This window comes from Lepidochelys kempii, chromosome 24, assembly GCF_965140285.1.
Source record: "Lepidochelys kempii isolate rLepKem1 chromosome 24, rLepKem1.hap1, whole genome shotgun sequence".
Classification (NCBI taxonomy): Eukaryota; Metazoa; Chordata; order Testudines; family Cheloniidae; genus Lepidochelys; species Lepidochelys kempii.
Genome location: NC_136403.1, coordinates 885,629 through 913,418, shown reverse-complemented (window position 1 = coordinate 913,418; position 27,790 = coordinate 885,629). Strand labels below are relative to the sequence as shown.

The 27,790-nt window shown below is 67.7% G+C and overlaps 1 protein-coding gene across 1 annotated transcript; it reads left to right on the top strand.

The window, feature by feature from the left end:
- The first annotated feature begins 43 nt into the window (after positions 1-43).
- On the top strand, positions 44-27,790 carry ZBTB7B (zinc finger and BTB domain containing 7B). The gene is given in 4 exon segments (XM_073322916.2): positions 44-273; positions 25,018-25,229; positions 25,231-26,034; positions 26,899-27,790. Coding segments are annotated over 3 exon segments (1,437 nt in total). The 5' UTR covers positions 44-273; positions 25,018-25,026; the 3' UTR covers positions 27,329-27,790.

Genomic DNA, 27,790 nt, shown 5'->3' with positions numbered 1-27,790 from the left:
CAGGTGGGGCGGGGCGGGCCAGGTGAGGTGGGGACCGGGGCGGGCCAGGTGGGCAGAGCGAGGGGCGGGCGGAGCGAGGGGCCCCTGGCGTCCGGCCCCCAGCGGAGCGCACCGACCCCGCCTGCCGCACCTGAGCCGAGCGGAGACCGGTGAGTCCTGCGCCCGGAGCTGCCCGGACCCCCGGCTGCCCCGAGCCCCATTGGCGAACCCCTTGGTGGTCTGGCTCCTGCCGCCTCGCTGCCCCAGCTCGGGTCCCTCCCCGGACTCCGCCAGGTGCGTCGTGGTCCCTTCAGCGGAGCCCCCCATCATCGCCTGGGGGAGGGCTGCCATGGGAGGGGAGCAGGCCGGGTTGGTGGCTCAGGTCCTGGTTATAAATAATCCTCCTTAAGCTGGTAGGAGAGTGGCAGGGCGGGCGTGCCTGGCCCGGCTCGGCCCGGCCCGGCTCAGCCTGGCCTGGGGAATCCGAGACACCGGCTCAGTGGATCTGCGCTGTCGGGGCCCCGGCTGATGCCCCTCGGGGCTGCCCGCGGCGAGCCGGCTCGGCCTCCGGTGGGGTAAAGGGTTGCCTGGGGCTTGGGCCCCACTGGGTGCTGCTCCCCTGGTGCGCCGGGGGGTGGGAATGGAAACGCTGAGTGCGCCCGTGGGGAGCGGCAAGTTACAGCGAATGTGGACACGTCGCCAGGCCGCTGGCTCTGGCTCTCCTGGAAGCTGTGGGTGGGCAGGGTGCCAGGCGGGAGGAGAGGGGTGGGGTGGGGAGGATTACTCGTCGCATCCCCTGCACTGCCCGCGTCTGGGTGGGGGAGTCTGACTCCTATGGGGCGAAGCTGGAGGGGGTGGGGAGTGGGAGCGTGGCTCCTGCCTTGGTTCGCTGTGCCCGCACGGGGCAGCGGTGGAGGGGGCTGGTGCTGGGCTAGGAATCGGGTGGCGAGAGCTAAGCAGACCTCTGCCCCCCCCCCCCCCCACCGGCGACATGTGCTATCTGTGGGGCAGCCTGCTCAGGCCTTGGGGCCCTTCCCTCATGGCTGGGCAGGCCCCAGAAGGAGGATGGTCTGATCCGGCCCTTCTGGGGTTCTGTTTACCTCTGTCTGGCTTGCGACCCAACAGTAACAAACTTGGAGTGTGCTCACCCCCTCTCTGTGTCCTGCTGGGCACAGGGCCCTTTGCCCTCCGGTGCCCTGCCCACTCTGATGGCGAGTGGGTGGCCCAAGGGAGCAGCCCCCCCCCCCCGCCCCGGTGGGCCAGCAGAGTGGGGAGGAACTGGGTGACACTGTCACCATAATCTATCCTGTAGTAGTCACCGACTAATGCCTGGGGCACTTGAACTAGGCCCTGCACATAACCAAAGCCCCGCCCTGCCCCCTCCCCTCCCCCGCCCCGGCCATCGCTTAGCACACCTGATCTACTTTGTTTGGGTAGGGCCTACAGGAAATGGGGTGTGTGTTCTGGCTGTCCCTTGGCGAGGGAATGTTCAGGGGAAGTGTCACCTGTCCCTGAGTGGAAGGGGGTCTCGGTGGGAAGGGATAATCCCTGCCCCCTGCTCCCCATTAACGCTTCTGTATCCCAGGATGACTGTGTGTGTCTGGCACAGGGATTCTTGGGACATCTGGGTCAGACTCTGCTCTGGGGCCGCCCACCGGGAAGCCGGTGCCCCATCGCTCTCACCTTGCTCTGAGGCTGCTGGACTCTGCCCTGAGTGTGCCAAGCCCATGGCAGCTGTTCCCACCCAAGCCGGCCCCTGGTCACGGTGTTTACCCAGGGGGTGGGGCATGTATTTACCCTCCCAACACTGTCTGGGCCACAGCGGGATGACGAGCAGCTGCTGTCTCAGGGCTGAGGCTCCCCTTGACCTGCTGGGATCTACCTTCCCAGGGCAGCTCCAGCAGGCACGTGGCTCCTGCACTGGGCCGGAGTTCAGGGGGTGCTCTCATGGAGGGAGCATGGGACTCCTGGGTTCTATCCTGGCTCTGGGAGGGGAATGGGGTCTAGTGGTTAGAGGGCGGGGGGGAGCTAGGACTTGTATTTCTAGCTTCTGACACTGCGGCTTTGGGCGGCGAGTCCCTTCCTGGCTCCGTGCCTCAGTTTCTCCCTCCCTAATAGGGCATTGACTCCTGCTGAGCGTAGGGCAGGCTGCTGCACTCTGATGGCACCTCTGGGTTCTGCCTGCTTGCTGTCCAGGGGTGTACCTATGGGCTGTCCCTGCTGGGGTGTACCTATGGGCTGTCCAGGGGTGTACCTGTGGGCTGTCCCTGCTGGGGTGTACCTATGGGCTGTCCAGGGGTGTACCTATGGGCTGTCCCTGCTGGGCCCCTCACTTAGCTGGCATCCCATGGGCATGGAGTGGGCCTTGCAGGTCTCTCTGGAGGCATGAACGGCAATGTATGAAGAGGGTGGGCGGGGGCATGGCTGGGGAAGTGTCAGTGGGTTGGAAGGGAGGGGCTGAGCTCTGCAGGGCCTTGAAGGGCGGGACAAGGGGCTTGAGCTTGGTGTGGGGGAGAAGGCAGAGCTAGGGGGCCCTGGGGGTGGAGGGAGGCTAGGCTGGGGGGCAGGTGGGCTATGTCTGCAGCTGGAGCTTGCCTGAACCACAGGCGTCCCTGGGGGGGTGCATCGGCCGAGGCAGGAAGCGCTGCTGGCTGTGAGGAGCGGCTGTGGGGAGGGGCAGGTGTGGGGTGGGTGCGGTGTGAGCTGTGGGAGTCAGGTGGGAGGCAATGCTGCTTGGCCCCCCGGCTGGTGTAATCCTGGGAGTTCGGTGGCCCTGGCTGTGCCGTGCTGTGCAGTGCCCTGGGGAGGCTCCGAGGTCGGGAGGGTATTTGAGGGGAGGGGTCTGCCGAGGACGCCCCCAGCACCCCGGGGAGTCCCAGCTGCATCACACAGGGTGCTGAGCAATGGGACTTGGAGCCGTTCCCATGCCCAGTAATGTGATGTGAGACCCAGGGAATCCAGCTGGGCCCCAGCTCCTCCCAACACCCCCTGAATCCACGTCCCCTGGCTGGGGGCACCCTCTGGGTCCCAGGGAACATAGAGACCATGTCTGCTGGTGCACTGGGTGCCCTCCCCAGCTCAGGCCTCTGTGAGGGGTGCAGCAGGAGGGGGTCAGTGGGCCAGAGTGGCCCAGCCTGGTCCGGCCGGGCGGCTCTGGGTCCCGGTTACTGGCTGGGGCTCGGAGGAGCAGGGGCTGCTGCCATGCCCAGCCCAGGAACCTCTCCCCTAGCAGGAGAGGGTGGATGATGAAACCAGAGAGAAATAGCTGCTGGTAGCGTGCTGGAAGCCCCGGGAGCCCACGCTGTGCCTTGGGGCCTGCCGTAGTAACCTTGGCATGCTGGGGGAGGGGCCCGGACGAGGAGGGGCCCAGCTTTTGGGGGGGATGGAGTTCCAGGAGTCGTGTGTGGGGGCGGGGGCAGATCAGAGTCTGGATCTGCTGGATGTCTCCTTCGTGCTCCCCGTGGGGGGCAGGGTGAGCCCCATTGGGCCCAGGGAACAGACAGCATGCAGTGTCCCTGGCTGGAGCGAGATGGGGTGTCCTAGGAGTGGGGCGCCCACACGGGGCTCTGGAGTCTGAAGTCCTGCAGACGATGGGTCTCAGCCTGGCCCTGGGGGATTGCTCCCTGCTGTGGGGGCCCAGGGGGCTCGCCAGTGCCACAGTGGCTTTAAGGCCACTTGTGCTAAGAGGCGCCAGGCTGAGATGCCCCAGGCGCCCATTCGAGGAGCCCCAGGGAACCGCTCGGTCCATCCCTGCCCCCGTGCCCGCTCCCCCAAGGCTGGTGACCTTCAGCTCCTGCGGGGAGGCGCTCATGGTGTCCCTGCCCTGCCCATGTGCATTCTTGGCACCTTCTGGAGCTGCTGGGCCTTGGAGCCCCACGTCCCCAGGGAGCAGCCGGTGTGGCTTGGCCGGGTTCCCCGGGTGGGCGGGTGGGCGGGGGGGACCAAGCTGCGGGAGGGAAAATGAAAGCAGGTGATGCGGAAGGAGAAGTAGGTCAGGCGAGTGCTGGCCTCTCCTGGCTCGGGGTGCACTGCTGCTGCCAGCTTGTCCCTGCTGCTCCAGCCCGGGCCCCGATGGGCCGCGCCCGGCAAGCGTGGTGAGTGCTTCCCCGTGCCCTGCCCCTCCTGGGCGGGGTCCTGCTGCCCAGGGGCGTCCCCTCCTCCCAGCATGCAGCCCAGGCACTGATGTCAGGCTGAGCCATTGGGGGGGGCCTGGCTGTCCCAGGGGCTCCCAGTGCCGGGGGGGGGCTAGCTCTGCTCCCCCACTGGCTGCCCCTGGCTCTTGCTCCAATTCTCCCCCACTCCATGTTCCCCTGGAGGGTCGGGCGGGGGACGACTTACCCAGTCTGACTCTGAGCCCCCTTGCTTGTGTCCTGGCTGATCACTGTGGGGGAGCAGGGCCTGACCCCAAGGGAGCTCCTGAATCCAGGCCCTGCTGGCCTAGTGCGCAGTCACTCTGTGCTCCACCCCTGGGGTGTCCTCCCCCCACCCCCGGACTGGAGCTGGCCAGGTGCTGGAATTGCCCAGGGCCCCTCCGCTCTCTGCACCACGGCTTGGTTCTCCTGGGTGGGGGCAGAGGCTTTGCCTGGGGCAGGGGTAGCGTGAGGGAAGGTGCCTTGCTGGGCTTCCCCATCTCCAGGGTTGGGGGTTAGCGGCTGTCAGTTGCTGGGGAGACCTGCCCTGTCAGAGCGGGGTGGGAGGGAGCCGGTGAAGGCCCCCCGGTGCTGGGAGACCGAGCAAGGGGGGCAGAGCCCGGGGACCTCCCGCTGCTCAGCACCTGTCCAAGCCAACCTGTGGCCCTGATGCCTCCCTGGTGCTGGCACGGGCTGTCATGCCCCCCTCCCACCCCCCAGGTGCTCAGTGTGCTGCAAGGACATTAGAGTCCTCTCCTAATTAGTAGTAATTAACCCTGCACATGCTGTGCTGTGGGGTGGGGCCTGACTGAGAGGGGTTGATGAGGAGGAGGTTTGGCAGGAGAAGCATGTGGGACTGCAGAGGGAATGATTCCACCCCCCCCACCCGCGGGCGGCAGGGCCCAGCAGGGGGCGCTCTCACCTGGCAGGGCTGACCCCGGTGCAGGGCTAGGGGGCACTGTGCTGCAGGGAGCAGGTGGGGGCTCAGCAGGGGGCGCTCTCACCTGGCAGGGCTGACCCCGGTGCAGGGCTAGGGGGCGCTGTGCTGCAGGGAGCAGGTGGGGGCTCAGCAGGGGCGCTCTCACCTGGCAGTCAGTGCTGGCCCCATGCCCGGGGGCAGCACTAGGGGGCACTTGCCCCTTGTGACATTCACTACCCCGGTGCATAATGGCTGCTGCATCCTGCCCAGGGCTGTGAGGAGCAGTTCCCAAGCCCCATGGCTGGGGGGCCAGCACAGCCTGCCCCAGCGTGGCAGCCGGCATTGCGTGGGCTGTGGGAGGGTTGAGCCGGGCGGGGTGGGGCTGGGATCTTGGCAGTGGCCTAGTTCTGAGCTCTATTCCAGGCTGTGGGGCTGTGGGGATTAGCACCGCCCACTCCGGCTGGCGGGGATCAGCGCTGGCCTGGCCACTGGGCTCAGGTGCAGCTTGGTGGCCTCAGCAGCTGCCTTGGGGGCGGAAGCCGAGCTATTTTTGTTTTGGGTGGGGGGGGGGGGCACACTGAGGGCCAGCCTGGGCTCCAAGCAGCCACTGTCCTCATGGAGTGGCTCAGAGGCTTGGCCTGGTCGTGGTGCTGAGCCCAGCACCCCTGCTGTCTGTAACTCTGGCCCTGTTGTAGCAAGGCTGGGAACCCTGCTGCCCTGCACCCCCATATACGGGGGGATTCTAGGGATGGGGGAGCGGGGCGACGCTGGGGGGGGCTGATGGGCCGGCCTCCCCCGTGAGCTGCAGCGTTGAGCTGGCTGGGGATTTGCCTTGCACCTGATGATGTGCTCGTTCCATGCCGTTGGCACTTGGGGGGAGGAGGGGATCCTTGCTTGCAGGCCCCTGGATGGGGGGTTGTGGTCCCCACTCCTGTGCTCTGGCCATTCAGCGCAGGCTGGGCTGCTCTGCTCTCTGGGTCTTGGGGCTGCTAGTGTCAGAGACCAGAGCAGCCCAGCGCCCAGATGTGAGGGGCAATGGTGGGCTCTGGGCCAGAGGGGCCTCCTGGGCTGAGATCTGACCCAGCTCACTGCACTGCTCCTGGGCCCCAGCATGGGCCAGCTGGCACTCTGCTCCCACCTGGTGCCAGGCTGGGAGCTGGCACTGCCCGGGGGCCCTGCCCTGCCTGTTCCCACAGCAAGGGGCTGGCCGGCCTCCAGCCAGCTCCCGTGACTGTTTGCACTTGTCTGGGTGGGGAAGCTGCTGAGGGAAGCGGGAGCTGAATGCAGCAGGGGGGTCCTGTCCCCCACCCCAAGGCTGCAGAGCTGGGCAGGACAGAGACTGGGGGGCTGATCCCAGGGGAGAGCATGGCTGCTGCTGGCTCACTGTGGGCTGAGCCTAGGAGGAATTAACCCTCTAGTCCAGGGCCAGGTGTGGAGGCAGTGGCTAATTGCAGCACTGGGTCTCGGAGCGGGACCCTCCTGAGGCAGCAGTAGCCACCTGGGCTACGAGGTGCCCGTTCCGCCCTCCCGCAAGGGCAGAGCTGGAGGGGCTGCACCGAGCCAGCCTCTTCTGCGTCTCATGCTCTGCAGCTCTTGTGCTCTGTCGCAGAGGTTCCCATGGGGCAGGGGAGCCCTGCTCCATGGTTTGAGCTGGGCTGAGGGCTCTGTAGATTGTAGAGGTGTGGGGGTTCCCCGGCACACTGCCCCCCAGCGCCTGGGTGGGTGGGAAGCAGCTGTGGCTGAATGGGTGTCCCTCTGAAGGCCTTGGGGTGCATACCCCATGGGAGGGTCCCTCTGCGGGGGGTCGGAGGGGCAGCTGCCTGGGTGGCTTTCTCTCCTGGCCCTTGGAGTTGCCCAGTCCTCTCCCCCTGCCCCACATAGCCCCAGGGCTAGTAGGACTGTCTGCCCAGGCTCCCTCTTGCAGTGGGGGTGGGGAGTGGGGGGAATGGGCCTGGTGCTGAGGTTTCTGGATTGTCCCAGGCAGGACAGGCTGAGTGGGCCCCCATCCTGTGGGGGGTGGGGTGGAAGTCTGTGCCCTGCCTCCGGGACTCACGCCCTGAGTTCGTCTCCCTCTGGTTTGGGGTTTTTTGCTGTTTAATATTTCCTTCCTGTTCCCCCATCGACTGCGTTTCAGCAACTCCTTCCTTCCGCTACTCCTGCCTCCCACGTGGCCCTGTCCCCCCTCATGCCAACTGCCCCCCAGAGCCACCGCTGGGCTGCGGGGCTTGCCCTGTGGAACGCCTCCCCTTGCAGGGGGGCCAGGTGTGGCTGGGGGTCTCCCCCTCACACGTTGCTCCCCCAGCAGCCACAGCCTGATACAGGGATGTTGTTGTCCCCCCCCACCTGCACCATGACAATGCCCACCCGCTTGGCACGCTGCTCCCCAGCCACCCGCAAGGGGTCTGCGCCCTTGGCATGAGCCCCGTGGGGCTGGGGCCTGTCCCATGGGTCAGCACCAGGACCCCTCTGGGGCAACTCATGGAGACTACGAGTCCCAGCATGCAATGCTGCCTGGAGCATCTGGCAGCTTTCTGGGGCCTGCAGTCTGCCTGGGGGTGGGGGTGGGTCTTGATGATTGGGAATTGAGGGTCCTGCAGGGGAGCTGTTCTCCTGAAGGGAGGGCAGAGCCGGGGGGCAGGCAGAGGAGCTGTTCGGCTGGGGGGGCGGGGCTGGGAGCTGGGGGGGGCAGACAGGGGAGCTGTCTGACGGGGGGCAGGGCTGAGGGGGTGTCCTGCTTGTGGGGGGCAGGGCCAGAGGCCTGCGGGGGTCAGGGGTCAGGGGGGTGTCCTGTGCTGGGGCAGGGGGAGTAGGTTTGAGGATCTGTGCCGCCTTGCTTGTCTGCTCTGGCAGTGACACCGATGGGGCCAAAGGTGTGGGGGGTTGGGGGGTGCACAGCCCTAGCTGGCATCCCAGGTCAAATCCCTTGGTGAATAACAGGGATGGACCTCCCTCCCTGGAGTTGGCTGGGCAAGATCTCCCAGCACCTGGGCTGGCCCTTGCCCACTGGTCCCCTTCCTTGGGCTCTTGTAGGGCCCTGGCACTGGCAATGGAGGAACTGTCTCGGTGGGGGGGTGGGACGGACAAACCTGTCCGAATAGGGCCTGCTCCTCGGGGTACTGGGCGCCCACAGCCGTTGCTGGGAGCTGTGGGTGCCCAGGCCGGCTGGGTTGGGGGCTCTGCTGACATTGGCCTTGGGCATCCGTCTGCCATAGAAGGAGCTGTAACCCGCCTTGGGTGGGGGATTCGGGGCAGATGGGGAGCTCGCACCCTGGGGCTGCCAGGGGTGCTGGGAGCAGAGCCGTGGCAGGTGCCGAGGGTGCATTGGGGGGCAGCTGTGGAGTGCGAATGCGTCTGGGGACAAGGGGGGTCTGGGCTGAGGCTGGCATGGTAGGGGTAGTGGGAAGGCAGCTGTCCCTGCCCTGGCTCTGAGCTTGCATTGGGGGGGTCTGGTAGTTGGTTTGCTGGAGTCCACCTGGCTTTGGCCTGGCTTCTGGAGCCCCCCACGGAGCCCCGTCCCTGCCAGTGACAGGGAGCAGTTTGTGGTTTGCTTTGGTGACTGAAAGCAGGAGGTTGCGACACCCCTGGGGGGCGGGGGTGGGACAACCCGGTGACTCACTTGCCACCACCGGGATCCTTCTGACTCAGGGCTGCGTGCGACTCCCTGTGCCCATGCCCCTCCCTGCCCGCCTCGCCCACCTTATCTCCTGCCCTTAGCACCTGGCGCACCTGGGCTGGGGGGCTGGCTCAGCTGCAGCCGTTCCCCTCCTTTATGGGGGCAAAGGGCAGGTGTGGAGGGCTGGCAGGCAGGTGCCTGGTGCCCTTCCTCTCGGGGCTGTGCCCACCGGGCGCCCAGAGCCAGCCTCTGCTGCCCCAGGCTGGCTGCTCCGCTCCTGGCTGGCGGCTGGGTCCTGGTGCTCCCCGCAGTAGGACCCTGGGCCGGTGGCTGCTCTGACTGACCCTGCAAGGCCCTGGGCAGGGCTGGGGGGAGGGGCTCCACTCTGCCCCAAGGTGGGGGCTCGGTGCCAGGCTGGCTGGGCAAGGCTCCTGCCCTCCTGTGTGTGGGTGGCACAGGTGATGCTCTGACTCCCGCCTATCGGTTCTGCTCTGCCAGATGGCTGCAGCCAGGAGCCAGAACCCCGTGGCGGGGGTTCAGTCCTGACACCCCTCCAAATGCCTTGCGGGGGCCTGGCACCCATAGCTCCCATTGACTCCAGCAGGGGCACAGAGCACCTCTGGGACCCGGGCCCCTTTAAACCCTCCGCAGAAGGAGACCCCAAAGTCAAGGCTGCTTCTATAGATGTTCCCTGGCTGCGTCCCACAGGGCTCGGCTTCTGCACCTGCCTGCTGGGGTGTGGGTCCAGCATAAGGGGGGGTGCGCTGGGGGGTCATGTGGTGGGGGGCAGTGTGGGAGGGGGTCCTGTGGCATGGAGGAACACTGGGGGGTCAGTGCAGGGTGGGGGGCAATGGGAGGGTGTCTGCTGCATAGAGGAATAGTGGGGGGGGTCAGTGTGTCATGGGGGGTAGTGAGGTGGGGGGGTGTCAGTGTGGCATGGGGGGCAGTGGGGGGTCGGTGTGCCATGGGGTAGTGAGTTGGGGGGGTCAGTGTGCCATGGGGGCAGTGGGAGGGTCAGTGTGGCATGGGGGGTAGTGAGTTGGGGGGGTCAGTGTGCCATGGGGGCAGTGGGAGGGTCAGTGTGGCGGGGGGGTAGTGAGTTGGGGGGGTCAGTGTGGCATGGGGGGCAGTGGGAGGGTCAGTGTGGCATGGGGTAGTGAGGTGGGGGGGGTCAGTGTGGCATGGGGGGCAGTGGGGGGTCGGTGTGCCATGGGGTAGTGAGGTGGGGGGAGCAGTGCCATGGGGGATGTGGGAGGGTCAGTGTGGCATGGGGGGGTAGTGAGTTGGGGGGTCAGTGTGCCATGGGGGCAGTGGGAGGGTCAGTGTGCCATGGGGGGTAGTGAGGAGGGGGGTCAGCGTGCCATGGGGTAATGAGGTGGGGGGGAGCAGTGCCATGGGCGCAGTGGGAGGGTCAGTGTGGCATGGGGGGTAGTGAGTTGGGGGGGTCAGTGTGGCATGGGGGCAGTGGGAGGGTCAGTGTGGCAGGGGGTAGTGAGGAGGGGGGTCAGTGTGCCATGGGGTAGTGAGGTGGGGGAGCAGTGCCATGGGGGGCAGTAGGAGGGTCTGTGTGGCATGGGGGGTAGTGAGGTGGGGGGGTGTCAGTGTGGCATGGGGGGCAGTGGGGGGTTGGTGTGCCATGGGGTAGTGAGGTGGGGGGAGCAGTGCCATGGGGGCAGTGGGAGGGTCAGTGTGCCATGGGGGGGTAGTGAGTTGGGGGGGTCAGTGTGCCATGGGGGGCAGTGAGGAGGGGGGTCAGTGTGGCATGGGGGGTAGTGAGGTGGGGGGGTGTCAGTGTGGCATGGGGGGCAGTGGGGGGTCGGTGTGCCATGGGGTAGTGAGGTGGGGGGAGCAGTGCCATGGGGGGCAGTGCCCTGGCCCCGGCTCCGTGCGGAGCAGCAGTGTGATTGTTCTCTGGATTTGCGCTCGGCATGTTCCTCTGGCTGCATTTGTGAAGCACCTGGTGGGTAAGGACTCGCCGCCATGGAGGGGTCTTGGGTGCATCTCTGCTCCCTCCCTGGGGGGGCTGGGTGCCTTTGAGTGCCCTAGATTGCTGCTCCCTTCCCCCCTTTCTGGCTGCCAGGGGCCCCCAGTGCTGCTGGGCAGGGGACCGAGCATTCCTGGGGATTGGCGTGGTGTGAGCATGGACTCGGTGGGGAGCTCTGGGGGGCTGTGGGGTGGGGAAACCGGCACTGGCCTGTGGTCCCTCTCACCACCCCACCCCTCTGGCGTGGCCTGTCTCTCTCTGAGAGGCCCCAACGGGAGGGCCGGTTGCCCCGCCCTGACCAAGCCGGGCTGGGGACTGCGGGTGCTGGGGCAGAGGTCCCTGCTGCTGCTCCTTCTCTCCTGGGTTCCCAGTGCCCGCCCCTGCGACCTGCCATAGCCCCTGGGGATGCCAGCGTTGCCAGAACAGCTGGTGCCCAGCGAGCGGGGCGATGCGGCCGCTCCAGGAGTGCTCTCTGCTGCTGCCCGTGTGCCTAGCGGGGCTGTGGGCTGCCCAGGGTGAGGGCCCGGCAAGCGCTGTGGGTGGGCTGCGGGCTGTGGCAGGTGTGTTTGGGCGGGGTGGGGAGGAGATACTGTGAAAAGCCGCAGCTCTGCTAGGGTCACCAATCCTGCAGGATTGTCCTGGAGTCTCCAGGAACTAAAGATTGTGTCGTGTGATGAAACCTCCAGGAATCTGTTCAACCAAAGCTGGCAACCGTAGGCTCTGCCCAGGGGATTGGAGCACCCAGCGCCCTGGCGGGGGGCAGTGGCAACAGTGTGTGGGTGTCACGGAGTGTGGGGTAGTCAGCCCTGCACCCCCCACTTCCTGCGGTTTACTGCGACTCTCAGCCAGCCAGTAAAACAGAAGGTTTATTAGATGACAGGAACACAGTCCAAATCAGAGCTTGTAGGTACAGAGACCAGGACCCCTCAGTCAGGTCCATCTGTGGGGCAGGGAGCTTAGACCCCAGCCCTAGGGCTCCCTCCGTTTCCCCAGACCTCTCCAAACTCAAACCCCTCCAGTTGTCTCACCCAGCCTCCCCACAGCTCCTCCTCCAGCCTTTGTCCAGCATCCTGGGGCAAAAGTTTCAGAGTAACAGCCGTGTTAGTCTGTATTCGCAAAAAGAAAAGGCGTACTTGTGGCACCTGGGGCAAAAGGTGTCACCTGGCGTGTCCCCTGTCCCCCCCCCCCCCCGGCTCAGATTACAGGCTCAGGTATCATCCCTCCATGCCATTCCATCCCCAATGCAGACAGTCCAGGAAAACTCCCCTGCGACATCCCCAGGTCAATCCTCCCCACTCCCTGCTCGTCACAGTGGGTGCAGATCAGTGGGAGGGGGCTGGCCCCCACCAGCCCCGGGGCATCACCCCTGACGCATAGGAGGAGGAAGGAGTGAAGCTCAGCAAAGGGGGACCTGGCTCCTGGCGGGGGTCTGGGTCTGGGTCAGGAACAGCGTGCGAGATACAACATGCGCACGGCACCTGCCCCATGCCCTGCCTGGGATCTGGGCCACTTGCTGGCTCTACGGCTTGGCCAGCTCTGCCAGGAGCCTGTCTCACTCCCCGCCCTACACGGCGGTGCTTGGCCAGGCTCACCTGGCTGGGTGCTGGTGGGAGCTTGCTGATCACCCGGGGGTGCTGCTCATCCTGAACACAGTCCCAAGGGGGCTATGCTGGAGCCCCCTGTGGCCTAGACATTCTCCAGCACCTTCCTGCCATGCACATGGGAGCTGGGGGCCTGCAGGCAGACACAGGTTGTCTGCCCCTCACCCCCGGGGCACTGGGGGCAACCCAGCTGCCGGCCCCAGTCTTTCTCTGGCATGCGGGGCCAGGTCCCTCTGGGGCTAGGAGGCTGGGGTGGCTCCTGGGGTCGGCCGGCTGGGCAGGTCACGGCACGCAGCGCAGAGCCTGGCTCTGGTGGTGATGCAGCCCTGCGCCCTGGGGCGAGCCCAGGGTTGGAGCACAGCTGCCAGCCGCCGAGGCTCCCTGCTGGGCCGGGCAGCGCACCCCACCCCAGGGGTTCCCGGGGGGCTGAGCTGGCCGGGGTGCGGGGGCTGCAGCTAAGCCAGCAAGTGGAGCCTTATCCCACAGGCAGCAGGGCCCCCATTAGGATGGCAGTGGTGGGCTGGAGCAGGGGACCTGGGGGGAACACCACCCCCATGGCTGGGCTGGGGGCAGCCCTGAGCCCCCTTCCCCATGCGATTGGCCTCTGCACCCCCTGTTCCCATCCCCACAGGGTCTGGCATGTGGGGAGGGGGTTCCCCCGGCTGTGCCTCACCCCGGGTGCTCTGACGTGTTGGCCTTGTGTGCTGGGAATTTCCTCTCTTTCGGGGCGGGGGGGGCTGTCCCCCCGTGGCAGGCAGGGCCCCTGGCGCTGCGGCCCGCTGCCAAAGGGTTAATGCCGTTGTGTTCTGGGGAGCGGGGCTGGGAGGTGCATGACCTGGGGTGTGGGCGTCGACTCCTTTTGAGGTGGGATGGGAGCTGAAGTGTGAGCGGGGAGCGGGGCCAGGTTCACACGGAGCCCAGCCGCCCTGCTGAGAGCTAGCCGCGCAGGGACGCAGCCGAAGGTAAGGGGCCATGGGCGCGGGGGATGCGCTGGCAAGGTTGGCGGGGAGCAGAGGAGTGGGCTTGGCAGCACCCGCAGGGGCGAGCGGAGCGAGGCGTCCGTCTGTGCCCTGGCTGTGCCTGCTTGGCAGGCGCCAGGCGGTGCTGGGATTGTCTGGGGGGCGCTCTCCCCTGGGAGCTCCGTGCCCCCATGGCTTTGGGGTAGGGAGGCTCTGGGGGGCTGTGTGTTGTGGGAAGGGGATGCTGACATCTTGCCCCCCTGCTAGTATGGCAGGTGCCCCTTGCGGAGGTGGGGGGCTGTGCCCTGGCTTCCTCCCGGCGGGGCTGAGCCTCACAATCCTGAACAGACTTGGTCTGCAGCTGCTTGCCTGGGAGGGAAGGGCCAGTTGGGAGCCAAGGCCTGAGAGAGGCGGGACTGGCTTGGGGTCCCAGCGAGAGGCTATGGCAGGGCTGGGAACGGGAGCCAGGTGCCGCCAGGTGCCCCCAGGTCTCAGCCCGGTGGCCTAGTGTCAGGCTGTCCCTGCCCCCTCTGGCCGCCATGCATGCTCTGTGGGGGTTCCGGTGGGGGACGATCCCTTTCTCTGCCGGGGGCTGGATGTGCTGTCCCGGGTCTGCCAGCCCAAAGGGGTCCCCATAGGCTGGAGTGGGACTGAGGCAGTGAGCTGGACCCATCTGCACAAGGTGGGGAGACCCTCAGCGCTTGGGACCCAGCTACACTAGGTCAGCCCGGTGGGGGAGGGGGGAGCATAGGCCTGGGGGAGATGGGGTTGGGACAGCCCTGCCTGGGGGTGGGGGGGTAACACAGGCCCAAGGGGTTGGGGATGCAGGTCCTGGGGGAGCCTGGGTTGGACTGGTCCTGTTGGCCAGAGGCCGGGGGAATTGCAGGCCCTGGAGGAGCTGGGGGCAGGCTGGCTCTGGATGTGTGTGTGGTTTGGGGGCCTGGGGGAGCCGGAGACAGGTTGGCCCTGTGTGTGTGTGTGTGTGGGAAGGGTGGCGGGGGGGGGGGCAGTGTGCAGGCCATGGAGGAGTTGGGGGCAGGTTGGCTCTGGGGGAGCCGGAGACAGATTGGCCCTGTGGGGGGATGTGTGCAGGCCATGGGGGAGTCGGGGTTGGGCAGGCCCTGTTGGCACGGGGGTAGTTTGCAGGCTCTGGGGGAGCTGGGCCACCTAGTCTCTCTGTTCGGCACCGTGGAGCAGAGTGGAGGCCCCGGGCGCTATGGTGGGGTTGGTGCTGGATCTGAGGGGTTGGATGTCCCCCACTTGTGGAGCTGCCCCACATCTAGGGGCCTGCTCCTGATGCCCTGGCTCTGCCTGGTGGGTGGCTGGAGGCACCGGGAGGGTGCGCGTCAGTCCTGGATCAGCCTGGTCTCCCTGGCTCTGCCCCCCTTGGGTGCCTCTCGCCTAAGCCCTGCATTTGGGGGTGGGCTGGGGTTTAACATGCATTGGGGGCCTGGCTCCAGGGGGCCTTGCTGCCTGGCCTCCCCTGCAGCCTGCTAGACAGCAGGCATGGCCGTGGGGGTGACGGGGTTCCCCCTTCCTTGGCACTGGGCCTGGGGTGGGATTGCTCTGGCATCTGACCCAGGCAGGATGTGTCTGGCCCGGCCTGGTGGGGGTGGGGGGTTGCCCTGGCTCCTTGGGGCAGTGGCAGGTGTCTGCAGGGACCGCGCGTCCCACACACCACCCCAGCCCATTAGAGGATTAGGGAAAGGCGTGAGTTCTCCCCACTGGGGCTGGGGGTGACCCCGTGGCTTTGCTCTGTGTGTGTGTGTGTGTGGGGGGGGTCCGTGGTCCCATTGCTGTGCCCTGTATATGTGTGTGTGGGGGTGTCCTTGGCCCTGTCGCTGTGCCTGGGGGGCGAGGTCCGTGGCCCCATCGTTGAGCCCTGTATGTGTGTGTGGGGTCCGTGGTCCCGATGCTGTGCCCTGTGGGGGGAGGGAGGCCCGTGGTCCCGTCGCTGCGCTGTGTGTGTGGGGTCCATGGTCCCATCACTATGTGCTGGGGGGGGGGTCCGTGGTCCCGTCGCTGTGCCGTGTGTGTGTGTGGGGGGGTCATCTGTGGTCCCGTTGCTGTGCCTGGGGGGGGGTCTGTGGTCCCGTCGCTGTGCCGTGTGTGTGGGGGGGGTCTGTGGCCCCATCACTGTGCCCTCTGGGGGGGTCTGTGGTCCTGTCGCTGTGCCGTGTTTGTGTGTGGGGGGGTCCGTGGTCCCGTTGCTGTGCCCTGTGTGTGTGTGGGGGTGTCTTTGGCCCCGTGCCTGGGGGGCAGGGTCCGTGGCCCCATCACTGAGCCCTGTGTGTGTGTGTGTAGGGGGTCCGTGGTCCCGATGCTGTGCCCTATGGGGGGAGGGAGGCCCGTGGTCCTGTCGCTGCGCTGTGTGTGTGTGTGGGGGGGGTCCGTGGTCCCATCGCTGTGCCATGTGTGTGGGTCCGTGGTCCCATCGCTGTGCCCGGGGGGGGTCCGTGGTCCTGTCGCTGTGCTGTGTGTGTGGGGGGGTCCGTGGTCCCGTCGCTGTGCCGTGTGTGTGGGGGGGTCTGTGGTCCCATCGCTGTGCCCTGGGGGGGGGTGTCCGTGGTCCCGTCGCTGTGCCTTGTGTGTGTGTGTGTGGGGGGGGGTCCGTGGTCCCGTCGCTGTGCCGTGTGTGTGAGGGGGGGGGTCCGTGGTCCCGTCGCTGTGCCGTGTGTGTGAGGGGGGGGTCCGTGGTCCCGTCGCTGTGCCGTGTGTGTGGGGGGGGTCCGTGGTCCCCTCGCTGTGCCGTGTGTGTGTGTGGGGGGGGGTCCGTGGTCCCGTCGCTGTGCCGTGTGTGTGAGGGGGAGGGTCCGTGGTCCCGTCGCTGTGCCCGGGGGGGGTCCGTGGTCCCGTCGCTGTGCCGTGTGTGTGGGGGGGGTCCGTGGTCCCGTCGCTGTGCCCGGGGGGGGTCCGTGGTCCCGTCGCTGTGCTGTGTGTGTGTGTGGGGGGGGTCCGTGGTCCCGTCGCTGTGCCCGGGGGGGGTCCGTGGTCCCGTCGCTGTGCCGTGTGTGTGTGGGGGGGGTCCGTGGTCCCGTCGCTGTGCCGTGTGTGTGTGGGGGGGGGTCCGTGGTCCCGTCGCTGTGCCCTGGGGGGGGGGGTCTGTGGTCCCGTCGCTGTGCCGTGTGTGTGTGTGGGGGGGTCTGTGGTCCCGTCGCTGTGCCCGGGGGGGGGGTCTGTGGTCCCGTCGCTGTGCCCGGGGGGGGGGGTCTGTGGTCCCGTCGCTGTGCCCGGGGGGGGGGTCTGTGGTCCCGTCGCTGTGCCGTGTGTGTGTGGGGGGGGTCTGTGGTCCCGTCGCTGTGCCGTGTGTGTGTGGGGGGGGGGTCCGTGGTCCCGTCGCTGTGCCGTGTGTGTGTGGGGGGGGTCTGTGGTCCCGTCGCTGTGCCGTGTGTGTGTGGGGGGGGGGTCCGTGGTCCCGTCGCTGTGCCCGGGGGGGGGTCCGTGGTCCCGTCGCTGTGCCCGGGGGGGGGTCCGTGGTCCCGTCGCTGTGCCGTGTGTGTGTGGGGGGGTCCGTGGTCCCGTCGCTGTGCCCTGGGGGGGGGGTCTGTGGTCCCGTCGCTGTGCCCGGGGGGGGGGTGTCTGTGGTCCCGTCGCTGTGCCCGGGGGGGGGTGTCTGTGGTCCCGTCGCTGTGCCGTGTGTGTGTGGGGGGATCCGTGGTCCCGTCGCTGTGCCGTGTGTGTGTGGGGGGATCCGTGGTCCCGTCGCTGTGCCGTGTGTGTGTGTGGGGGGTCTGTGGTCCCGTCGCTGTGCCCGGGGGGGGGGTCTGTGGTCCCGTCGCTGTGCTGTGTGTGTGTGGGGGGATCCGTGGTCCCGTCGCTGTGCCGTGTGTGTGTGGGGGGGGGGGTCCGTGGTCCTGTCGCTGTGCCCTGGGGGGGGGTCTGTGGTCCTGTCGCTGTGCCCTGGGGGGGGGTCTGTGGTCCCGTCGCTGTGCCATGTGTGTGTGTGTGGGGGGGTCCGTGGTCCTGTCGCTGTGCCCTGGGGGGGGGTCTGTGGTCCTGTCGCTGTGCCCGGGGGGGGGTCCGTGGTCCCGTCACTGTGCCGTGTGTGTGTGGGGGGGGGTCCGTGGTCCCGTCGCTGTGCCCGGGGGGGGTGTCTGTGGTCCCGTCGCTGTGCCGTGTGTGTGTGTGGGGGGGGTCCGTGGTCCCGTCGCTGTGCCCGGGGGGGGTGTCTGTGGTCCCGTCGCTGTGCCGTGTGTGTGTGGGGGGGGGGGTCCGTGGTCCCGTCGCTGTGCCCTGGGGGGGGTCTGTGGTCCTGTCGCTGTGCCCGGGGGGGGGGGGTCTGTGGTCCTGTCACTGTGCCCGGGGGGGGGGTCCGTGGTCCCGTCGCTGTGCCGTGTGTGTGTGTGGGGGGGGTCCGTGGTCCCGTCGCTGTGCCCTGGGGGGGGGTCTGTGGTCCTGTCGCTCTGCTCCAGCTGCCACCTGGCAGGGTGATGCGGTGATGGATGCAGTTGAACTTGGAGGTCGACGCACAGTTGGCTCCTGCCGGCAGCTTGACAGCGCGCTGCACAGAATGGGGGGGGTGTGTCACACAACTCCCCTCCCCCCCGCCACCATGGGGCTCCATGCCCCCCCCCGCCATGGGGTGGGTGGGTTTTGTTTTCCTCCGTGTTTAAAACCATTTCCTTTCTTGTGTGCTTGTTGTTTTTCAAAGAGCAGAACCCGCTCAGCCCCCATCCCCCTGCCTGCCTGCACAACGGGGCCCCACCGCCGCCAGATGCTGGCATGGCAGCCCCCCGGTCATGGGGCTGGCTCGGGTGGGGGGGTGACCTCTGATCTCGGCAGCGAGACGCTGGCTGTGTCCCCCTTCTCTTGGCTGGAGCTCCCCTGGGGGGGCTCTGTCTTATCTGGTTTTCCCCCTTTAGATGCTCCCCTTCCCCCGGTGGGGCAGCCCCGCAGGGCCAGGCCGGGGAGCTGCCAGTGCTCAGGGGCCAGCTAGGGGTAGCCGAGCCCAGCGGCCAGACCCTACAGGGAGTTGGGGCGATTGCCTGCTCTGTGCCTGGCTCTTTGTGGGTTTGGTTCCCGCTGGGCCGGCCCGTGGTGGGCCATGAGGAGGGCAGCCCAGGCCAGGGGGTGTGAGCCGCTCCAACTGGGCTCAGCTCTTCGAGGGCATATCTGAGCCCGGGGGGAGGGGGGGCAGGCTGGGGCCGCAATTCAATAGGACAGCTTTCTAGCCCACAGCAGGGTGTGTGAGACCCCCCCCCCTTCCTCCACCCCAAAGACGCTGGGACGGACCCTGCACTAAAGAGGAAATTGTCCTGCTAAGGAGAGAGCGGTGTCTCAGGGCTAGGGCAGGGGGGCTGGGAGCCAGGACTCCTGGGTTCTCTCCCGGCTCTGGGGATGGGTGGGAAGGAAATACATCCCAGTGGTTAGAGCTGCTCTCACCTCCCCCGTGACTCACATTTCCCAGTGCAGCTGTGAAGTCCCTCGAGAGCGTCCCTCACCCGGGGCCCCTGGCTCTGGTGTAACCTGAACAGTTAACAGCTGCTGAGGCTGAGGGGCTGGGTGCTCTCCAGTCCCTGCATGTTCCCCCCAGGGTCCCACCAGTTGTGGGTTAAATCACCATTGCCATGGGGCCCCGGCCAGCAGCCAGAACCCAGTCCTGCCCCAGGAAGGAGGGAGTGGGGCTCGAAGGAAGGGCTCTGAAGGAGGCTGGTGCTGGGGTGGATGATGGTGAAGGGCAGCGGGTTCTCTGGATTGCCCCAGTGGCTGGAGCAGGGCCGGATCCAGCTGGGTGCTGGGCAGTGCTTGCCAGTACCTCGGGGGTTTGCCTCCCATGGGGCCCCGCGGGGGCAGCTGGATGGGGCGGCTGCTCTTGCGTCTGACGCAGGCTCTGAGGTGTGACTGTGGGGACGGCAGCTGCTGATTCTGTGAAGTGCCCAGCGATCCCTCGCCTGGTGCTGAGAGGCAGCTGCCTCTAGGGTGGGGTGTGGTGGCTGTTGAATAACGCACGACAATGCTGCCCAGTTCTGCGCTGGATGCAGCGTCTCCAGCTGGAACGGCAGGGGCTTGAGGCAGCCCCGCAGAGAGGGTTTCCCAGGACCTGGGTCTGGCCACCTGCCCCTCGCACGAAGGGCCGTGAGAGCAAGGAGGAGCCGAGCAGTTGGGCTGTGCCCTTGCCAGGTGGCTCCCAGGCCCTCGCGGTGCCAGGGGCAGGGCTCTGACCTGGGCTGCGGCTCGTTCCCTGGGAACCACCTGGTTGCCAGGTGAAGCAGGGCAGGTAACTAATAAAGTTGCACAAGGGCTCCTCCTGCGTGCTGACACACGGGGCGGGGCGGAGCTGGCCTCTGCGCGGGGCCCAGCCTGCCGGGCACATGGTGTCAGGCTGACCCGCTGGGGATTGCATTGTTCCCCGCCAGGGGCTGTGGCCCTGTTACCAGGGGAGACGGCCAGGGCCTGTTGGGACCTGGGGAGACAGGCCGCCCCCGCTCGGTGGGACTGCTGGGCCCCTGGGAGGCCATGCGGCAGCTCGGAGAGGAGCCGTGGGCGTGGGGAGCCGCGCTGCCTCGGCCCCGGCTCACCGCAGCGATTGGGAACAGGCCCCCCTTACCGGCACTGGCTCTGCTTTCCGGTGCCAGAGCTGGCTGCACTGTGCTGGAAAGAGTGAGATCACCCTGGGCCCAGGCCTGGCCCGGGAGCTGACGCAGCTTCCAGGCGCCCTGCCCGGCCCCGCTGCTGCAGGCCCAGCCGCTGTGCTGGGAGCAGGGGGTCCCCCGACCCCTGCTCCATGGCTGTTCTGGGGGAGAGCGAGGGTGCCACCTTGGCTTGGTTCGGGGCGCCGTCGGCTCCTGCAGGCCCTGCTCTGTGCTGGGCCCCGTGGTGCTGGGCGCTGCAGGGCTGAGTCGCGGGTGAGCCCTGTCCCCAAGCACCCAGCCGGGGCTGTGGATGATTCACGGCAGGGGAAGGGCCTGGGTGCTGTGGATGGGCCTGAGCTGGGGGCTGGGGGGGGAGCACTGGGTAAACCAGGGGAGGGGGTGAGACGTAGGCCCCCGCTCCTCCCCATCGTTGGGATCCTAAGGAGCGTCTCTGGTCTGGGTTGGGTTGCAGGATCCCTGCCCGTGCGTGACCCACCGTACCCCCGCGCAGGCCAGGCTGTGCTCTGCAGCAAGGCTGGGTGGGGCGAGAGCCCCAAGCAGCTTGGCCCAGCGGGGCCGGGGAGGTGCTGTGGCTCCTGGCCCAGAAGAACGGGGGTGGGGGACTTGCTGTTTTCTCGCAGCTGCGGGGGGTGGTTCCCTGCGCCGAGCCCAGGTTCACCCCCCACACCCCCGTGGGAGGGGTTGGGGAACCATCTCTGAAGGGGCTGGCCGGGGGGTCGTGGGGTCAGAGCCCTGGGGCCTGGCTGCTCCACGGGGCGGGGGCTGCGCCGTGCGGCCGCTCTCCATTTCCGGGCTGTGCTCTGCACCCACACACCTGCCCCCCCGCCGCGTCGCTTATCGCTCTCATCTGGCTCGATGGTAACTCCGGCTCCTCATGCAGAGCTGCTCCTGTGGGGAGGATGCACTGGGGGGGGGCAGTAACAGGCAGTGGGTGTGATGGAAAGTCCGCCCGCCCGCCACTGGGACGGGCCTGCCCCTTGGCAGTGCCATCCGGTCTGTGTGCCGACCGTTGCCCATCTGCCAGGCCAGGGGGTTATGAGGCAGCTGACTCTCCACTTCCTAGCTCAGCTGGGCCATAGCCCCCCCCCCCCCCCGTCGCTGTGTCGGGCGCAGTGACCCCAGGGTAGGTCCCACGTTGAGCTGTGGCATGGGGCACGCTGCTCCTCGCCTCCCTCTCCTCTGCGCCCAAGAGGTTGCAGGTTAATGGCTGGAGATTCCCACTTGTGATGTAGGGGCCCCCTAGCCGGCTGAGCTGGGGCCTGGTCTGGGGCATGCCGGGCAGTGGGGGGCGCCCCTGGGGGCTGGTGCCACCTGAGGAGTTGCCCAAAGGGCTGTAGCAGGGGTCCCGCCGGGGCTGGAGAAAGGGAGCGGCGAGGTGCTGGCTGCGGGGCCTGGCAGGTCTGGCTGGGCGCAGCAGCAGGGTGGGAAGCGCTGTTGGCGTGGGGGCCTCTCTCTCACCCGCAGGGAGAGTTGCACCCGGGTGGGGGCAGGAGCTGTGAAACTGCGAGAGACGTGGGGGGGTGGGGGCGGATCTGACTCCGGCAGGGGAATCGAGAGCGAAACGCCGGGGTTCTCAGTTAGCTCTCACTGCACCAAGCCATCAGCCCTGTGGGGAGCGGGTCGGGGGGGGGGCACAGTCGGGGAAGGGGGCAAGGCTCTGTGGGGGCATCGGTGCAAGGGGCCCCGAATGTGGAGCCCCAGGGGGCCTGCCCAGGTCGGTGCGAGGGGCCCCGTCCCCCTGCATGTGGCCCCTGAGCTGCTGTGGAATTTTCCCAGCAGGGACCTGGGCCATTTGGGTGTATTGGCGGGGGGGGGATGTGTCACCCCCCTGGCCATTAGCTGCCAGGCAATCTGGTGCTGCCCTGGAAACAGGAAGAGCTGTGGAGCGTGAAGGGCCAGGCCGGGCGCCCCTCTCCCGTGCATGTGTTTGGGTTTTGGGCGGCTCTGGCTGGCCCCAGCTCCCTGGTGCGGCAGGATACAGGGAGCAAAACAATATGTGGGGCCTGGATTCCTGTGTGCTGGGCCTGCTAGAATGAGAAATGGCAATCCCAGACCGCCCCCCAGAGCCCCCCGCTATTCCAGGCACCCCCACCCCCACTCTGCCGGTGCCCCTCACTGCCAGCCCAGGCCTGCCCCCCAGCTCTGCCGGTGCCCCTCCCTCCCAGCCTGGAGCTGCCTCCTCTCCCGGGTCTGCCCCCCTCCCTCCTGACAGTCTTTCTGCTCCCCCTCTGCCCTTGGCAGATGCTCGGGTATCCCCAGCTCAGCACCCCGTCCCAGGGCTGGCTGGGTCCCGGTCTGGGCCAGTGCTTTGTGTCACGGCAGCCCCTGTTGTGCTGGGTTCTGGGGACACGGTCCCTGCCTTGAGAGCCCCCCGGCCCTGGGGCAGCCTGTGCCTCTGGCTTGGGGTGAGGGGCTCCTTGAGGATCTCCTAGCTCTGTGTGTGGGGGGGTGTCCCCCAACTACTCCAGTGCCCTCCGCTCACTGGGGCTGATCTGCTGTGTGTGAAATCTCCTGCTCGCTAATCCCCCCTGCTAATCTCCTCCCTAATCTGATTGGGGTTTTGTCACGGCTTGTCTGCTCTGAGGGGTGGGATGGGTTAATCCGTGCTAATCTGCTCCCTCTCATCCAGCCAGGCTTGCACCCTCTGAGAGAGAGGCTGCTGGGAGAAGGCCTGGCCTAGTGCTCAACGCCCAGTGCTAGGAGCCAGGGCTCCTGGGTTCTGTCCCCAGCTCGGGGCGGGGAGTGGGGTCTGGTGAGTTAGTGAGTGGGGCTGGGAGCCAGGACTCCTGGGTTCCCTTCCCCGCTTGCTGTGTGACCACGGACCAGTCCCTGCCCTCCTCTCATCCAGTAGCCCCACTCCCCAGGCGCTGAACAGGGGCAAGCACCAGCTAGCAGGAGCCCTAGCCTCGGGCCCCATCCCCCAGCAGTGGGGGCTCCTTGCTGTGGCTGGGGTGGGGCTGAGCCCAGAGCGGAGCATCACCAGAGATGGGAGAGGCAGAGTGCCCCGTGGCAGGAGGGCTGGGTGCTGCGGGGCAGCAGGGTCTGCGTAGCTGGCAGGTCCCTTGTGTGGGCATCTGGGCAGGGGCTTGGACCAAACCCTGGAGATGGGGTTTCAGCCCGGCTCTGCTTCGCCCCAGTAGCCCTGACGCGGCCTCCTTCCCGGGCGCCTGCTTGACTTGGAGGCTGCTGCCTGCCCTGCCGGTGGATCCTGCTTGGCAGAGAGGGGAGGGGCAGCGCTGTTCCCACCTCCCTGCACCGGGAGGCAGCCCCAGCTGGCTGGCACCCAAGCACAGGGAGCGGCCGTGGGGGGCAGGGCCTGTTTGCCATGGGGCTGCTGTCCACACCTCCCCCAGCTGGGCAAGAGGGGGCATGTCCCCTGCCTTCCCGCACAGCTGGGGACAGGGAGGGGCCCCTCACTCACCCTCATTCCTCGCTACGCTCTGCCCCCAGCCCAGCCGCCCGCGGCCATGGGTCCTGCCCTACCCCGGCGCTGGGCGCTCCTCCTGCGCCACTTGGCCCCTCTCACCAGCTCAGAGTGGGGAGCGCTGGGGCAGGCTCCCCCGGCAGCAGCAGCAGTCTCTGGTGGTGAGAGGCGGGCAGTGGGTGCCAGGACTCCTGGGTTCTATCCCCGGCTCTGGCTAAGTCCCAGCTGCCCCAGCACTGTTTGGCTCCCTGGCAGGTCTGGGGCTCTCGGAGCTCGTGATGTCACTGGGCCTCGGAGCTCTTAGGGGCTGTAATGCGGGTGCGGCTGGGGCAGGGGGGTGCGGTGGGGTGAGGCTGGGCTGGGCCTTGTGGGGGGGCTGGTACTGCCCCAGACAAAGCCCAGCCCCGTGTCCCAGATGGGGAGGAGGGTTGGTCTCCATGGCCCTGCTGCCCTCAGCTTTGGGGGGGGGGAGGGGCCCGGTTGGCGTGGCTTGTATCAGGGTCCATGGCTCCCTTCACTGGGCTGAGAGCCCAGGGGACCCTTGCTCGGCACCAGTGCAGCCCGGGTAGCAGCTGGACACGCTCCCCTGCCCACCCCCGGTCCCCTCACTGTCTGGGGCAGAGAGAGGCCAGTCCGCTCGGCCTCTGCTGGGGCTGCCAGCACAGGGCCCGTGTGTGCCCCGGGGATGGGGGCATCTGCCCCATTAGGGGCTTGGTGGCGAGGTTGGGGCCCTGTGCCCATGTCTCATGCCCACGTGGGGAGCTGGTGCGTGCCAGGGGAGGTCTCAGGGCTGGGCGCTGGGGGGCTGTGAGTGGCGGCTCAGGAAGCCGCCTGCGCCGGGTGCTAATTCAAATGCGGCGTGCTGAGATTTCCCCCTTTGGTGTGGTCGTACCGAGGGGGGCGGCGAGCGGGTGCTGCGGCTGTGTCTGGGCTGCGGGGGAAGACGAAGCCCCGGTTCCTGGCAGGGGGCCTTTGCCCAGGCGTGAATCTAAGCCCTGGGTGTAGGTGCGTCCCCTGCCCTGCTCCCCCCTCCCCAGCTCTGGCCTCCTGCACAGACTTCTCTCCCCCTGCCCGGCTCTGGGAGGCGGCTGGTACCTGCTGGGGATAGGGAGCCCCTAGCAGCATCTGGCTTTAGTGCAAACGGATCCCCAGCTCAGGGGGTCTGCCCGTGAGCCCTGCCCTGCGGGGCGGGGCGCGCTATCTCAGAGTCTTGAGATGGGGGGGCAAGGAGCCGCTGAATTTGAGGTGCACCTTCCCAGCACCAGACGTTGCCCCCTGCTTAGGGGTCCCACAAGTTCTGCTCCCCCCGCCCGGCCGGCGTCAGTCTGAGCTCCTTGGGGCAGATTTTATCGGCGCCATGGGAGCATGGTGCCGGCATTATCTCTTCTAGGAATCTGCTGTGCTGGGGGGCTGCACGCCCACTCCCCCTGCACACCGCCATTGGCATCGCTCCGGGGCGGGGGGGTTTCCTCCACCGGTGGCGGAGCCAGCCACCTAACGCTCTCACCACAGAAGTTTCCTTTGAGTGGCTGCTCCCTCCCACTTCCATGCGGCCCTGTGGGCTGCTTCCCTCCCCCTGGGCCCTGTAGGGCTGAGGGCCCTGGCTGCTCCCTGGGGCAGTGGAGGGGGTTATCCCTGGGGCTTGAGTGTTGGCGCTCTGGGGAGGGGGCCCAGCCCCCTGTAGGGCCTGGCTCGGGGCAGGGCTAGTCCCAGCGTGGGAGCTGCCTTCGCTGCCCCCCGGCCCAGACTCGCAGAAGCCGGGGCGGGTGCCGCAGGGAGTGCAAGGCTCTGACCAGGCCCTGTCTCTGCCTGCAGGTGAGGAGGATGGGGAGCCCCGAGGATGACCTGATCGGCATCCCCTTCCCGGACCACAGCAGCGAGTTGCTGAGCAGCCTGAACGAGCAGCGCCAGCTCGGGGTGCTGTGCGACGTGACCATCAAGACGCGGGGGCTGGAGTACCGCACCCACCGGGCCGTGCTGGCTGGCTGCAGCCGCTATTTCAAGAAGCTGTTCGCGGGGGCCGGGGCCAGGCGCGGGGCAGGAGGTCTGCGAGCTGGACTTCGTGGGGCCCGAGGCGCTGGGCGCGCTGCTGGAGTTCGCCTACACGGCCACGCTCACCATCAGCAGCGCCAACATGGGTGAGGTGCTGCAGGCCGCCCAGCTGCTGGAGATCCCCTGCGTCATCGCCGCCTGCGTGGAGATCCTGCAGGGCAGCGGGCGGGAGGCGCCCGGGCCCGACGACGGGGACTGCGAGCGGGCGCGTCGCTACCTCGAGGCCTTCGCCGCCCTGCCGGACGGAACCGGGGCCACCCTGCTCCCTGCCCGCCCGGCCCCCCGCCGCAGCAAGAAGACCCGCAAGTTCCTGCAGGCTCGATCCTCCCGGCTCAACCACCACACTGAGGAGCCGGGCCCCGGTAGCCCCTTGCCCGAGCCTCGGGAGCCCTCTCCCCTGCCGCCCCCGGCGCCCGAGGGCCTGGCCCAGCCCTACGAGGGCTACGAGGCGGCTGAGGAGGAGGAGCTGCCCCTGCACCCCTACCCCTACCCCTACCCGTACCCCTACCAGCCAGCCCTGTCTCCCGAGGACGCTGGCTCTGACGAGGACCCCATTGACCCTGACCTCATGGCCTACCTGAGCTCCCTGCAGCAGGAGCCCCTGGCCCCTGGCCTGGACAGCCCCGACAAGCTGGTGCGTAAGCGTCGCTCCCAGATGCCCCAGGAGTGCCCCGTCTGCCACAAGGTCATCCACGGTGCGGGCAAGCTGCCCCGGCACATGCGCACCCACACCGGTGAGAAGCCGTTCGCCTGTGAGGTGTGTGGCGTCCGCTTCACCCGGTGAGTGCCCCCGGCATCCCCGCTTCGCCCACTGCGTCCCCCCAGCGCCCCCGCTTCACCCGGTGAGTGCCCGGCTGTGCCCTCGGCACCCCCCACTTCCCCCTGTAGGTTTCCCTCCTGTGCACCCCTGCCCCCCGCTTTGCTTGCTGATTTCCCCACGCGCACCCCTGCTTCACGACCAAGGGGGGACACGATAGAGGTCTATAAAATCATGACTGCTGTGGAGAAAGTAAATGAGGACGTGTTGTTTACTCCTTCTCATAACACAAGAATGAGGGGACGCTAAATGAAAGGAATAGGCAGCAGGTCTAAAACAAACCAAAGGAAGTATTTTATTCACACAACGCACAGTCAACCTATGGAACTCCTTGCCAGGGGATGTTGTGAGGGCTGAGACCATAACAGGGTTCCAAAAAGAACTAGATCAGTTCATGGAGGATCGGTCCCTCAATGGCTGTTAGCCAGGATGGGCAGGGATGGGGTCCCTAGCTGCTGTTTGCCAGAAGCTGGGAGTGGCCGACAGGGGATGGATCACTTGGTGAGTCCCTGTTCTGTTCATTCCCTCTGGGGCACCTGGCACTGGCCACTGCCGGAAGACAGGACACTGGGCTAGATGGACCTTTGGTCTGACCCCGTAGGGCCCTTCTTATGTTCCCATGCCAGGGGATGGATGACGGCGCCCAGCTGGGACGATGGCTGTGCGCGCTGGGGGGGCAGGGAGCAGCGCTGTGCCGGGGGGGCAGGGGCAGTTCTCGTGTGATCCTGCCCCCTGCGTAGGCTGAGCTGGGGCCTCTCCCGGCCCCCGCCGACGGGCGGCCCCCGCCCTCGCCCCCCGCTCACGGTTCTCTCCCCCGCCCCCCGCAGGAACGACAAGCTGAAGATCCACATGCGGAAGCACACGGGCGAGCGGCCCTACTCCTGCCAGCATTGCAGCGCTCGCTTCCTGCACAGCTACGACCTGAAGAACCACATGCACCTGCACACGGGCGCCCGGCCCTACGAGTGCTACCTTTGCCACAAGGCCTTCGCCAAGGACGACCACCTGCAGCGCCACCTCAAGGGCCAGAACTGCCTGGAGGTGCGGACACGCCGGCGCCGGCGTGAGGAGCCCCCCCCGCCGCCCGCCGGCCCCCCGGGCCTCGACCTGTCCAACGGGCGCCTGGAGAGCCTGCGCCTCTCGCTGGCCCGCTTCTGGGACCCGGCCCGCGCCCCTCCGCCCAACGAGGACGAGGAGGAGGAGGAGGGGGAGGAGGGGCCGCAGCTGGACGGGGCCGTCCCCGTGGAGACGGCGTAGGGCCCTGCCCCAGGCACTATCCCCAGGGCGGGTGCTGCCCCTGCCCTGCCCTGCCCTGGTGGGGGGCTGCTGCGGGCACAGCCCCAGCAGCTCCCGCTCTGGGGCTGGGAGTGGGGTGAGCAGGGGCTGGGCGGGGCGGAGGCCCAGCACCCCCTGGGGATAGTGCATCACGGCGCCCCCAGCTGGAGCCCACGGACCCTGCCCCTGCTGGGAGCGGGCACAAGAAGCAATAAGGACCGTCTGGGGCTTTCGGGCATGTGGGTCTTGTGGGGGGGGCGGCAGGCGGGGCTGCCCAGGGAGTACATCCCAGCTCCCCTGGAGCAGGGGCTGCAGGCTGGGCCTCTTCTCCTCGTGTCTCACCGCTCTTCAAAGAGCTGGCAGAGGACTGGGAATCAAGATTCCTGGGTTCTGGGAGGGGAGGGGGACTGGTGGGTTAGAGCAGGTGGGTCTGGGAGCCAGGAC